The sequence below is a fragment of the Protopterus annectens genome, chromosome 10.part0 (genome assembly GCF_019279795.1).
Source record: "Protopterus annectens isolate FY-2018-M chromosome 10.part0, PAN1.0, whole genome shotgun sequence".
NCBI lineage: Eukaryota > Metazoa > Chordata > Ceratodontiformes > Protopteridae > Protopterus > Protopterus annectens.
The window spans coordinates 1,227,305,416-1,227,320,627 of record NC_056744.1 but is presented as its reverse complement, the minus strand read 5'-3'; the positions used below and the strand labels follow the sequence as shown (position 1 = coordinate 1,227,320,627).

General features: G+C 40.2%; 1 protein-coding gene across 1 annotated transcript in view; it reads left to right on the top strand.

Annotated features, from left to right (window-relative positions):
• Positions 1-15,212, top strand: part of TUT4 (terminal uridylyl transferase 4) — a 3,240,181-nt gene that overhangs the window by 1,474,709 nt on the left and 1,750,260 nt on the right. Inside the window, exon 14 of the mRNA XM_044086854.1 lies at positions 431-581. Coding sequence (XP_043942789.1) covers positions 431-581 — 151 coding nt within the window. The remainder of the gene's footprint in view (positions 1-430; positions 582-15,212) is intronic.

Sequence of the window (15,212 nt, the reverse complement as noted above, 5' to 3'; positions counted from 1 at the left end):
AGCTGCTGTGTTAAATCCATTGCTATCTGCAGCAGTAAAATACACTTTCTTGTGATTTACTGTTTGATTTCTTCTAATTATGCTGTCCTTGATTTGATTGCTTGAAGAAGCAGATAGGATACTATCTTCTTCGCTCTTCTGTTGTGTACTTTTCATAGCTTTGTAGGTTTGTGCAGCATTTTGGTTAAGAGAATTGAGATGGATGAGTGATACTTCCTGAAACTGTACTTGAGCCATATCAAAGAGTTGATCTTTCATTATGAACGAGCATCAAACATTTTATTTTTTCAGAGCTATGTGATTTGAATCCGTGCATAATTTGCTCATTTTTTTTCACTGACCTTGGTAATGTCATGGATTGCACTTAATCTTTAAATGCAAAGTTAATAAAATGTATCCCTGTATTTTATAAACATGCTTCTCTTTTCAGCCTCCAACTATTGTATGCAGTATCTGTAAACGAGATGGCCATTCAAACACTCACTGTCCTGAAGATTTCAAGAAGGTTGACTTGAAACCACTCCCTCCCATGACAAAGCGATTTAAGGAAATACTAGATCATTTATGCAAACTCTGTTATGGTGAGTGCAATTTAAACAGCAAATTGTTAAACAAGACATACACAATGGACATGATTTATCTCCTCCTAGCTGGTATGATTTGACTTATTTCTAGACCACTGAACAGTGTTAGAGTCACTGAAGTGATCCATCTATATTGAATTTTTGCAGTGTTTGAAATTGGTAGTGGTGCTTTCTCAGCTTTAGAGCATGATGGTGATAGTCAGTGAGACCTTTGAACTTTGAGACTTGTATAGCTCCTTTGAACTTTGACACTTGTTCAGCTCCGTTGATTCTGTCTTAAGTCACTTTATATTGCTGTCATATTCAGCTTGACTAGCAGATCTGTTACTTCCTTGAAATTTCACAACTTCTACCACAGTGCTAGTCCAGAGATTCACTTTTGAGGTCTGTTTTGTTTACTGTTCGTGAAGAAACCTTTTTATGTAGTATATAAGTCAATAATTGTGAAAGGCTTTTTACATCACAGTGAAAGTAGAAATTTAAATGTTTAAGTAAGCAGTACTGTCCTTTACAGTAAGGACGGTGGGTTCTTGAGTATCCTTTCAGAGCAAGTGATGACATGTGGCTCATCAGAGTCATCTACTGGAGCTTAAAATGGTGGAAGATGGAGTGAATGTGAAAGGAGGAAGAACCTTCTAGGGACTGGTACCAACAGCTGTGCAGACTCTGTGGGTGGATGAGCATTTTCCATTAGCTATTGTGTGTGTTCATGTGTGTCTGTTATGTTATGACTATATTGCATAGGTTATCTTTGAGGTAGTCTTATTTAGTGGGCCTCTAATGTACAAAGTATCCCACCATAAACAGGTGGCACTGTGTTAGAGACATTTTTAGCAGTGTTTTGAGGGGTCTGTGCTGCTTTCCCCCCACAGTATGTTTATATTTTGTCTGACCCCAACAGAGTGCATTTCACGGGTTTAACAAGATGTCTAAATCTCATCTGTCAAAATGTTCATGGTGGGCAAAAGGCTGCCATGCAGGATGACTATAGTAGGTGTGTTTTCTGTCTAGCCTTATTTGCAACATTGGTGTGGTGATGATCTTCATATGGATCATATACAACAGCCTAGACTATACAGTTATAATATGCAAAGGATATAACAGCCGGTCAGCTTCCAAAGCTTTCAGGGCACCTTCCATGTGCCCAAACCATTAGCTTGAGCTGAGCTGACTAAAAGTCAAGAATGGGTGCCATGCCCTTCAGAACTTTCCTGCTTCCAAAAATAATACTTCTCTGTGGGCTTAAAAGGATCAACATTATGTTAATGCTGTAGCAGTGCTGGTCAAATATGTTTTTAATGACTTATCACATGACTTTTGAAAACTTTTAAATGGGAGTATTTTACTTTATTACTTTTAAGATAAGAAAACTAACTTTAAAGTAAATTTCCATCATAAAAGTTGTTATTCTACTTTTGGAGGCTGGGTTAATTGTGTTTTAATGGAGAACAAGTTGCTTTTCTGTAGCCTGCCAGTTTCATCAACTGTTGCTGCTAGGCGTCCCAGAAATCAGGCACCTTTTTTTGGCTTAACCATTCCAAAACCTACCAGTTTCTTGGTTCTTCCATTTACAAAAAGAAGAAAAATGTCAAATATCCTTTACCCTCACAGCAGGGTGCTAAAGCACCACAGCCTGAAATGGGTGATGGTGCTGTGGCCAAAACTGGTTCCCCAGACCACTTATCTTTTTCCTTGGATCTCCCTTGTGTAGCTCTTATAGCCACCATGGAGTGGGCATTAGACACATTGTGCCCTTGGCAGACAAGGGAGAGGTCTCTCTTGTTAGTCCTGGGAGAAAGGGCAGAGAATGCCACTTTGCCTAGCCAGAAAACCATGTCTGTCCCTAGGAAGGTTTTTGCTGACAAAAGTGGATCTGTTTCTACAGAAATTCCAGTCAAAAAGAAAAAAAAACTAAAAATAACTGTCTTCTGCTCCCTCAGCTACTCTGGAATGGACTAATTTATTGGGATTAGTTTAGGGATAAGTGCAGGTAAAAAAAAAAGGATTCAGTGTTGTCTTCTCCATCTGGCTGCAATCTATGGGTCATTGGATCCGACGTGTATCCTACACCAGCCATATCGTTCAGACTTCTCGCTAGGCTCTGCCATCCTTACCCACAATCCCCTGCTGATCAGCCGACCCCTCAGATCTAGTTTTCCTCCATTCCCATCAGCAGCTCAAGTTGGTTCCTCATCAGCATATCCTTTGATAAATAGCATTTTTCTGTGTAGTGTTTGATAAATAGCTTTTTCTGTGTCGTTTTTGGTCTGTAGTGCTTTTCTGTTACTCTAGTTAGTGTACATAGTGTGTGGTTTTACTGTAGGTAGGTGAATAGGTAGTTAGGTTAGGTCTTGTAGAGTGAGTGAGTGAGAGTGTGTGTGTGTGTGTGTGTGTGTGTGTGTGTGTGTGTGTAGTGTTGTACAGGGCTTTCCCACTCTTTCTTTTGTGTATTCTGCCTCTTTCATAGGGTTTAGTATTATAGTAGTATAGTCGTTCCTTTTCTCCAGTTTTTTTTTGTAGTGAGGTTTGTTAGTGTTGATTGCTTCAGTATGGATAAAGATTTTAAAAAATGTTACCTGCAGGCGCAAGTTGCCCTCTCAAGACACACATGATAACTGTGTATATTGTTTAGGGGCTGCCTATCTGGACTCCTCCTGTTTGTTTGTGAGTGGTTTGGGTCCAGGGCAGTTAATGAGCAGCAGGCAAATTTTGGTCCCTAAGGGCCTTCTTCCTGCTTTCTATGCTCAGAGAGTCAGGTCCAACAACCACCACCCACCTGGGGACTCCAAGACCTCCAAGGGGGGATCAGAGGAGAGCCTCCTAAGTTTCTCTTTCTGATCATTCCTCTTCTTCAGGCTTGCATGGCCTTGAAGGTCCCACAGCTTTCAGGTGCCCCAGCTGCCTTGGCACCAGAGTCAGCTCCGACCCTTTGGAGCTGATCTCTCTCTGTGCCAACTACAAGCAAGGCTCTGGCTCCACTTCCAAGTCTTCCTAGCCCCTTCTTGATCAAAGGGTCTCCATCAGGTCAGGTAGTTTCTCCCTTCTTCTCATCCACTCTGCCTGAGCTGTCACCAGAGCCCTATCCTTCCCCACCATGATACAGTGTCTCCCAGATGTTGAACCAGCAGATAGGTTCCACATCATATGAGTGAACCTCCAAGGTCAGTAGCTTCATCTGTCTAGTCATCAAGGTCAGTGGGCAGTTGAAAGCAAATTCAGATGCAGTTAAGTGTTATCCCTTCAGCTCTAGGACCTGTTTCTGGAACCTTGGCTCCACCTCTCTGGTTTCCTCCTTTAGCCTGTCTGGATCCAAGGTTATTGGGCCCAGCTGCATTTCCACCCACAGTCTAGGACTTGATGGCTTGGCCATTCTTGGCTCCAGCTCCTTCTTTGGTGTTGTGGACTCTGAGTACTTCTGGGCCAACCATACCTGAGAACTTTAGGCTGACTTTTCTTGATCATGGTTGATGGTCCCAGGTTCAGGTTCATCCCTTCTTAGAGCTTTGACATTTGACAGCTCAGCTCTGGTCTCTGTGTCAGAGTGAGGCATAGCTTCCCCGGACTTGGGTTTGTCTCAAGTATGTTTGGGTATTGGTACCAACAGATCTGGAAGGCCAGTGTCTGCTTCTGCCTTCAACGTTGTAGAGAGGATGTTCTTCTCTAAGGAGATGGGTCAAGTGTCCTCAGCTGGTGTTCCATCCCCTTCTTCATCTTGACCTGTGACCAGTCATCAGTCTGCTCCTGGACAGCTTATGCCGGTAGGTCTTCAGTCCACTCCCTTGGTGGAGATTCCTTCCACATCCCCCTATCCTCTGGTGTTGCCGAAGCTGGAGGTCACAGGTAAGAGGTGGTATAAGAAGAAGCACCTTGACTCCTTGGAGGATTCTGTCACTGAGAATACTGACCTTGAGGAAGGAGAGAGGTCCCCTAAATCTCTGTGGGATGACACCTCTTTTGGTGATCTCTTGGAACTTCTTCACCCACGAGCATGCTGGACCACCAAAGCTCCCTCTCCAGAGGAATTGGTATTTTTGAGGCCTTCGGCATGGACCCATCCACACCTTGGGTGGTTCCACCTCTAGATGGGCTGATAAGACTTAGTGTCTCAGAGGGCATGGAAGGAACCCGACACAGTGGAGCCTATTCCTAAAAGGCATGCTAAAATTCTTGTTCCTCCTAAGAACTGACCGCTTTTGAGTAAGGGTCTGGCAATGGATGTGATTGTAACGGTGGAGGACATCAAACAGGAAATCTTAGAGGAGAGTTCCTCAGTACACCTAACAAGTGAAGAGTCTTGGGCTTTGGACCATGTAGGGAAGTGATCATATACTGCAGCCACATCCACTTTGAGGCCTGTTAATTATTTATTACACTTGACTAGACTGCAATGCGATCTGGTGTCTGAAGTGTTGAGGAATGCTAAGACACAGCAGTCTCTGGAGATTCAAAAGATGCTGGAGACTCTGTCTACCATGCTGTCAATTGCCAATGTTTCCATGAGGCTTATTTCCAACATAGCCAACGGATCATCCTGAGTACCTTACTCAGGCATTACCATGCATCACCACACTTGGAATGCAACTGTGTAATTTTGCGGATTGTTTCAAACCACCCTTTATTAATGCCGTACTTGATGTTTGCATTATTTGGGCCTAAAGTTAAGACTACTGTAACTAGGAGTAAGCAAAAAGGGAAGACATTGTCGATTGTAGGAGTACATTTTGCTACCCTTCAGCGAAACGTTTTGAGAAATCAAGAGGGCAAATACCTCTTTTTTAGAAAGTTGCAGCCGTCTTCCCAGGACTCTTGAAAATATAGTTGTCTGTATAGTTATTGAAGCATGGTATCAGAGCAGTGATAACACCTCCCACAGTTAAGTGTTTCCATGCCTAGTGCACTTATTGTCACCTGTTGATTTCTGCACTTTTATTCTTTGAAAAGTTTTGTTCATGCATTTTCATTTTCCTCTGTGGAAGAGGATAAGTTGCTGTTGTTTCTAGAAAGCTACAAAGTGAACTTACACATGTTAATAGCTGGTGAGATGGGCTACAAAGTACAATATTTGTTGCATTTGGAAAACAAACCATCTACCCATCTTATAGAAAGCACCCCACTCCAAAAGTAAAGTGTGAGAGACCTTGGATTGTGGGTAGAGAACTCCATCTGCTCTGATCACTATGTTGAGACAGTGATCAGGAAATCCTTCTGTCTGGCACAGCTGATAACAAGGGGTATTTACATTAGACCCAAAGAAGTCTTTATCCATCTGTATTCTGCACTGATCAGACCCAGTATCAATGCCCCTTTTAAGATGCAACTTACTAAACCTATCAAAGCAGCTGTAGAGACCCCAAGGTCTACCTGAGGAAATAAAAGTTAATGGGCCTAAGGACCTGAGCTCCCTGTGTCCCTGTATTTAGTGTCCTTAGTGGTGATCTGTGCCTTGCCTTCCAGGCCATTAGAGATTCAGTGGTCCAAGTTGTCTTATTTCTTCAAAGTTCTGTAGTCCAGAGAACACTAGAAACAGAGATGTGAATCAGCTTCAATAAGCAAATTGCAAGGGAGAGACAGATTTGTCATGCAACAACTATCCCTTTTCTAGAACAAACTTCCTCGCCAGATCAACTACCGGTGACATTATCTTCCTTTAAGAAGGAATTATACATTTGGTTGGGTATTCGTAAATGAATCAAGGTATGAGTGGCTTATTGCTCCTTGAAAAAGGAGGTAAGGTTTAAGGTGAGTACTTGCAAGGTATAAACAGCCGCAATGACCCTGTTGATTTGTCCATTCTGTGAAATAACACCTTTTCATGTCCAATTCTGAAAATGACAAAACTACTATATGGGGGTTGGGGGGGTCTGTCTTCTTATGAAAGTCATTTCACCTCCAGACTCTTAAGGCAAGATAAAAACTTTGAGTTCCTCCATGTCCTTATTACAGTAAATAAAGCTCTGAACCACATCATAGCAAACTTCTGAGCCCCCTACATCTCACCTGTAGGTATTAATGCATATCTTAATAATAGTGGCATCCCTCCCTGTCAAATTCTTCTCTTGAATAACTTTAGCTATCCATTCATTAATTGGGAAACCTGTACCACCACTAGTTTGCATGCACAAAGATTTCTGGACTTCATTAATGATAGTTCCTTGGATTAATTAAACTAAGGGTATTAAAATATTTGACCTGGTTCTTACAAAATACCCCCCCCCCCCACTCAACACCTTCAGTTATCATATCACTAGTCAAATGTGATTACTCTTCATTAGCATTCACTATTGGGGTCAAACCAGTTCTGCCACAAAACCTTCTACTGTGTAGACTAGACTGAGGCAAACCGTCTCCAGCAAATTGATGATGTGATTAAATTTCAGTTGTCTCTTCATCTCAATGACCTCAACACACACACTGCCTCAACTGTAGATAATTTCTGTTCCCACTTCAAAGCATACATTGAAGTATCTGTCCCCATAAGGCACAAATGTAATGCTAAGTTGAGGAATAACTTGCAATGGTGGGACCCTACTACAAACAAGCTAATACAATAAGAAGAAGATACTCTTTGCCTGTATGTGTGAAATTGATACTCTGTCACCAGAGGCAAGATGTGTCTTTATCAAATCCTAACTGGCTTGGGTACAGGGCTTGTAGACTGCTTATGTCCTTGCTAATAAGTTCCATAATGATGCCTTCCATTGCTTTTCATATAAGGCAGATGAAGCTTATAGATTTAAAGTTCCCATTTTCGTTTTGGAGCGGGGTGCTTTCTAAACTTTAAGACAGAGTGGATAGGTTGTTTTCCAAATGTAGCAACATTGCAGTTTTTAGCATTTTGTTTACGGATAACTGCAAACTCAGAGTGGTCATAAACTCGTCATCTGACTAGTAGCAAAATCAATTCATTCAAAAGAATGAACTGGAAGTTATCACATATGCGAAGGACAATGACAAAGCCTTACTGAGTGTGAGAAAACTTAGCCTAGCATTGTATTGAATTACTACATAACATAAACTCTATACCTGAGATTCTAGACAGCATGTTGTGTGACAGATTTAGCTCAAACTTTACTCTTCACCTCAACTTTCCACAACAGATTAGCATGTCCATGCCGCCACCCCCCCCCCATCACTTCTGAACAATTTCTTAGCAATATCTACAAGGCCAGAAACATTATCTCCATAGGTCCTGATAATTGTCAGGTTGCTATCTGGTACTTACAAGGAGACAACAGACACTTTGCCATAGACTTCCCTGTCATAGGTATGAAGAACTGTTGTAGTCATCGCACTCAACAAGACAGTACCTATTAATGACCATGGGAACTTTATATCTGCAAACGTCAAAAGCCTTATCAGTGCAACAGTGGAACACTTCATTATGGAACTCAACAATGATATAGGCCCTCCACAAGCCCTGAACCCAAGTCACTTAGGACTTGTTTTAGGCAAATCTTGCATCCTGAATTTAGTGGACTTCCTTGATCAGGTCACTTGTGCGTTAGATGTCGGCAAATCAGTTCACATTGCCTATCTGGACCTGCAATTGCCTTTGATATTATTTCACATTCTGTGGGACCCACTGGCTAGCATACTGGCTTACCCCCAGTATCTAAACTATTACTGCTAGTGCACGTGGTCATTGAAAGAATAGCTAACATTGTTGTCCCCAAGGATCGGTCCAAAGACAAATTTTGTTTGGTGTTTATTTTTCCAATGTCATAGCTGACAGTAAGAGCCTGTGACTGACTATGTTTGTAGATAACTGCAAACTCAGAGTGGTCATAAACTCCTCATCAGACTTAGAGATTCTGTATGAGAGCCTAATACTCACCAAGAAATTGTGCCTGAACCATGATCTTAAAACTAAATGCCAAGAAATGCAGCATTGTGTCCTTTGACAAACAAGGGCACTCATTCTCCTATCACTTAGGTGATACTCCTTTGAAAGTTGACACAGCCCTCAAGGACTTGACACTTTTATTTATAATGATCTATGATTTGATCACTGTGCACCCACTGATCACCGAGGGTATATTTTCAAAATCCGGGGAAGTTATTGTCCCCCTCTGTTCCTTCTCATTATGCATATTATAGAGTATAGTGCACCCTTTGGTATGTACTTTGTCTAAGCTTATGATTTGCCTACAATGAACATAGTGTTTCCTCACCAAGGCAGTCAATGGTATAGGGACTTCTAAGATGGCTATACACCGAGAAACATCTTAATTTCAGCTCTTCCAGTGTGAAAACAGGAACTCAGGAAGCCAGTAAACTCATATTTTGTGATTAATTTCAGTAGCTTGCTAGTTAGTGTAATGCCTAGATGCCAGAAAAAAAAAGAAATTGAGAAAACCTGAATGAAAATCAGTCACAAAAGGCGAGGAAACAACACTGACAGGGAAGAATTCTGCAGCTGTTCAGCAAAACAGCACTACAAACTCCAGCTTTTGTGCAAAACATGACTTCTAGTAACCTAGAGATAAAAAAATAAGTCAAATGTACTCCGAGCTGATTAAAGTAAATGAAACACTGATGGAGTTTATCAACTTGAATAAAAGGTCTGAAAAAATGGAAGAAGCTTTAAACAGATAGTCAGATGAGGTTGATACAGCTACAAAAATCAGAGGACGAAATGAAGAAAAGGCTGGCTGAATATGAGACTGCTCAAGAAGAGATGTTTCACAAAATAGAGGGCAGAGCTTGTAGGGAAGACCTAAGATTTTCTGCTGTACCAGAGAAGCTGGAAGGACCAGACTGTATGAACTTTATGAAAGCAAAAATAAGCAAGTGGGCTGGTATTCCACAGCATGAGTTAATTGAAAGGGCACACTGTTTGCATGCCCCAAACCTGTCCATGAGAAAGCAACCTAGACCTTTAATAGTAAAGATGCAGTCCTGCCAGGAGAAGGAGTTGATTATGACAAAACTGTAGCAGAAGGACTAAAAGTGGAAGACAGAGTGTTTTTTGGAAAATGATAATCCACTGCACACCAGGCAGAAGGAGTAAATTTATTCCACTAATCCGAGAATGTTGAGAAGCAGGCATGAGATTCAAACTGCTGTACCTGGCTATCTTCAGAGTATTCTTTTCTGGAGGGGCAAAATCATTTTTGATGCAGAACATGCTAAGGAGGAAATGCAAACGTTTGTCCACTAAACCATGAGCTGTGAAACAGAAGGATATTTTTCTTCTTGTTCATCTGGTAATAAAGACCACAAAGAGACCATGTCAGTGAAAGCTTTTTTCAATGTTTCAGTGGAAAATGCTTGAGAGACAGAAAAAAGCACAAGAGTTGACTAAAAGAATCGAGAACACATTAGAAATGAAGCAGAGACTGGAATAGGGAGATGTTGATAAACAGGAATAAAACCAGGAACTCAGAAATTGACAAATATTATAAAACATTACATTTGTGAAACATGACAGAACAAGCAAACATGGAAATATTGGACTTTTGTGACTTTGTTAAACTTGTAGGAGACTCAAACGTATATGCCCTACTTCATATCATTAATGTTTAGAAGAACACTTAGGAGAGGGTAAGAGGAGGGGTAGAGTTGACTGTAAGAAAAACAAAATTTTGTTCTTAACAGTAGTATTTTTATTGTACATGATATAATCTGCATGCTATAAAGTACGTTTTCTCAGATATTTTCAAGCGTAATGGGGATACTAAAGTAAACGGGTTCCCCTTGTTTTTACCTTCTTTATTCTTTCATCTTGTTCAGTTTTAAGAAATGTAGGCAGTGGAATATAAAAAAAGAAGAGAAGAAAAGTCTGTTCAAAAGAGTAGGATACAAGAAAAAAAAGTGCCTTTTCTCATTCTTGCATAGGGGGTGACTAGATTAAGGCTCTTGGCTTGATCTAGTAACATGTTTTAAGAGAAAGCAAATAAGTAAACAATAACATTGGATATAATAAAGCTTCCCTCTAGCAAATAAACAAATTCTTGTAGAAACAACTCTGTATCTGGTTCTCATGTCTCAATGGAGGCAGTCTGATAAAAAGCAATAAAAACAGAATACTTCTTTCTTTCAATGGCTAGGAGATAATGTTTTCTGAAAGTATTCAAATGTTGTCCTAATCTCGGAGAACAATAAAGATAAGACAAAACCAGACAGCACATAGTAGAAGCACAGGCTCTACCATGTGTCTTAGCATGGGTAACCACCCTTTTAGGTTAATCCAAGCCTGTGAGAGTGGCTGGCAGTTTGGGACAATTGTTCCTATTAGGAGGTTACAACTTTAATATTTCAAGATGTATATAGTTTTGTGTGTTAGTATTAAGTAGTTTATAGGGGTGTACTGGGTGTGTAGTTGTTTTTTGTTTGAGGGCTTTCAGTAAAACAAAAAGTTTTGTAAGATGTGACATAGGCTCAAATGGATATGACAAGAAACATCTGTATAAAAGATCAACTTGGCAAACAGTGTATGCATGTAACACAAAAGCTGGAACTAGGTGCTTAAAAAAAGCTGTTGCATTTAAAAGGTGGGAATAATATATTTTTAACATAATGACAGTTTATTATCTTTAAACATTAATGGTCTCACAGATCTACACAAAAAAGAAAGAGTAGTAAACTCTATTTAAAAATGTAGAGTGCAAATAGCTATGCTACAGGAGACAAATTTGGAAAAAATTGAACATGTGAATTTGATAAAGGTTTTCAGGATGGTTATTCAGTGGAATACCTGGGACAAAGGAAGAGAGGAGTACTTATACTAATTGCAAGGTGAACTCCAATGGTGATATAAGAGGATAAAAATATAATAATGGTATATTTGTAGTACTACGAGGCTACTGGAAAGGGAGCAGGATTGGATTGGCATGTATTTATATTCCACCTAAAACTGTTATCATGGAGCTTAGCAAAAGTCTGGGAAAATAATCAGTTTTTAGCAGGGAATATTACTTATTGCTAGGGACTGGAATTTGACTTGCAGCAGTGAAAAAGTGTCTGGGGTGCCCAGAAGGGAAAATATAGCAAAGGAGGGTTGATTTTTGAAGACATTTATGAAAATATTTGGTATGGCATATGTGAATTCAGTAGTAGGAGTTTGGAGTAAATTTACATATTATTCCCAAGATACAAAAACTGGGCTAGGCTAGACAGAACTTTCTCAGCAACATGTGCATTTAAATGAAAGTTTTGATACGCATCCAATAACTATTTCAGATCACGTACCAGTAAGAAGTAAAAAACAGGATAATGAAATTAAAATGTGACACTGGTGCTTTCCCACCTATCTGCTAAAAGAGAGGAATTTATGGAAGGGCTAGCGGAAGTTATTCAAGAGTTATTTGAGAAGATAGAAATTTCTTTTGAAAATATAGCTAGGAAGTGTGATAAAATTGAAGTGGAGTTTAGAAACAGGGTGGAAATGACAGAGATAAGGTTAAGAAGAAGCAAGAATTACTTAGAGGGACTGACAATTGTGAAAGTATTACAGAATAGGGGGAATCTCACAGAACTAGAAGAGCAATTGCAGAATACTAAACCAAAAATAATGAGTTATCTCGGTAATATGCATGAGTTTAATAAGACTGCTGTTAAGCAACTGTTTTTGATAATAACTCCAGAGTACAAAAACTTTTCAGGCAACAGAAAGTAGAAATAGGTTCATAGGTTCATAGATTAGTACTAAGCTAACTGCCCTTGTGAGCCATTTTAAGCCTAGCCAATTGTCCCTTGTGAGACTCAAACCCTGTACCTTGTGTTTGCAAGGCAATCACCTTAACCATTAGGCCACCCTCCCAATTTGTCACCAAGCCTAGGGAGCCAATAACAAGGAAGATAAGAGATCCTATAGAGATACTAGAAATATGTCAGAAATGTTATGAAAGTCTGTATAAAGCAAATATATATGGAACTCAAGAAAAGGTACAAATGGAAATGTTTGTGGACGAAGTAAATATTCCAAGGTTATAGGTAGATGAGGCTCAATTATTAACAGCTAGGATAGGAGGAGATGATGTAAAAATAGTGATGTATAACCAATCTACAAGATGGTATTAAGCTAGGAGGTAAAAACTGATAAAGATCTGGACGGTTTTGTTTAAAGGTATTTTAAGAGGAGGAGAAGCACCAACATCCTGGAAGAAAGTGGTGGTGGCTATAATAACTACAGAGGGTAAAGATCCATCAGATCCAGCTTCATACAGGCCCATTTCAATCCTAAACCATGATTGCAAAAGTGTTTGTCTTTAATGGCTAAAAGAATGGCAAATGTGATGCCAACATTGATAAATATGTTTATCGAGAGGGAGCAGACATATGGCAACATAAATAGAACATTGATGATCCAGAGGGAAGCAGGACTGTTGTTGGTGGGTCTCAGTGCAGAGAGAGCATTTGACAAAGTAAGGTGTGAGTTTATGAGCAGGGCAACAGAAGCATTTGCATTCCCTGATAAAATTATAAATTGATTAGGATATATGAGGGATTGGAAGCAAAAATTAAAGTGGGTGGGTTACTCTCTAATTTCTGTTTGAGCATAGGAACCAGGCAGGGGTGTCATCTTTCCCCTTTGTTATTTCCGTTATGTTTAAAACCATTGGCAAAGAAAATAGGAGCCTCGGAAATTCAAGGCTATAATTGCTATGGTAGTTAAGAAAAGCTGGCTGTTTTTGCAGATGATATTATTTTGTACCTGATAAAACAAGAAAAGGACATTTCATTGCTGTAGAACATTTTGAGGCAGTTTCATGTTTTTCTGGTATACAAAATTAATAAAAACTAAACCAAAGGCAGTAGGATTAGTTCAAGTGCTTCTAGGACGAGTTGAAGCACTTTCCCAGAAAGTGGATGCTTCGGTTCGTAGCGACACCCGTGGGGATAATCAGAGTTTTGACCTACAGTTGCAGCGAAGTGCGAACTCCAATGGAAGTCCGACACACATTGAAATAACAAACAGTGCTGCTTTGGAGCCGCAACCAACGTATGCAGCGAGGCTTCTTCCCACAAACAACTCTGTGAGCGGTGCGGTTAACCCTATCCTTTCAACTAATTTGATAAACGGAACTGTACGCTCTATTCCACCGGGGCAAGGTAATGCTTTTCAATCACCTAATGGAACTCTTGTTCAGAACAACAGTAATGATGTGCCTATTAATGATATGGGCTCTAACTTACCTTCTTTTACGAGGTTTTTTAGCAACGACAATTTTTTTGGAGATCAACGGAACAATTGTGCTACTGACAGTGACTCAAGTAATGCACAAACAGATAACTTATTAAATTTTATTGTTGAATTTGATGCCAAAATGTACAAATGTAGGAAACTTCAATTAGAAGTTTCATACTTACAGGAATGCTGTAACAAGAAAATCATACCGAAGGGTCTCCGCCAATGGCGGTACCCAGCTGGCCTTATTGCGGGGTCCAAGTTCCATCAAGAACTACTTCAACTATTCGACCATCAGGCTTTTGATTTTTTGAAAGCCTTAATATATTTTTATACTATGGAAATTGGCTCTTTTAAAACTGATTTGGACATTTTGGACCAAGTCATTAAAAATCATGTGGACTTTAACCGATATCAGTTCGAATATTGCCGTATCTATAGCAGCATCGATACAGCTATGGAAAAGCTCCTACAAACAAAAAAGAAAAAGTTAGCAAGGGATATCCTAGCTTATGCAAATAAGCAAGCATATCCAGACCCTCCAACCAGTCGAAGTAACAATGATAAAAACAGAACGTTGAACGTTGGATCTTGTTGTATCTGATGAAGTCTTTTATATTGACGAAAACGTGTGTGGAGTGTATTTCTGAAATATTTTTGACACGTTAATAAATTTGTTTGGATCTTTTGCCTGATTGTGAGCCTTATTGCCTAAACTACTGGACTGGTGTGGCTGCTATCTTTGGTGAGGTTGGTTTTACTGCAGCGTTTGTTTCTGGACGTGTGTTCGTTATGGCTGCTAGTCCGGTGGTGTCTCCAGGGCAAGGACAACAGAGGAATTCCCCTGTGGAATCGTCCGGGTCCGAAATGGACTGACTATCTCGGCTCACGGGCCAGTTAACAACTCTAATTAATCTTCTGACTCCTTTGGGAACGGGTATCCAGGCTCTATTACAAGAGCAACGTAACCCTTCTAGGTTGGTTGATTCCAACCAGAGAAACGCACCCGCTTTACAACTTGGTGATGGTGTAGTCCGAGTTAGAGAGAACGTACAGGGTGTACGTGCTACTGCGACCGATTTCAATAACACGCCAGCTGTTTTCCACCAAACTGCATCTTCGCCCATTTTTGCTGCACAACCCGATGGATGTCCTGAGAACAACCATTCTTCTACCTCCTCTTTCAACGAATGGTTTAAGGTTAAACCTAAATTCCTTTTTGAGGAGCATTTTCAGGGCCGTGGTGCTAACGGCGTTGCCTATTCGGAATTGGAGCGGCGTTTTGAGAACGCACTTTACCGGTACAGGACACTTGAGCTGGACAATTTGTACCTGATGGAAAATTTAAACAAAGGTACTGTACCCAAAGGTTTACGGGTATTTAAATACCCTAATCAGGTTATGTCAGGCAGCCCCTTTCACAAGGACCTCATTGAGGCCTTTGATCAATGTGGGCGTAGTATAGTGAAAGCTATCATTAAAAAGAATAATGAAGAATT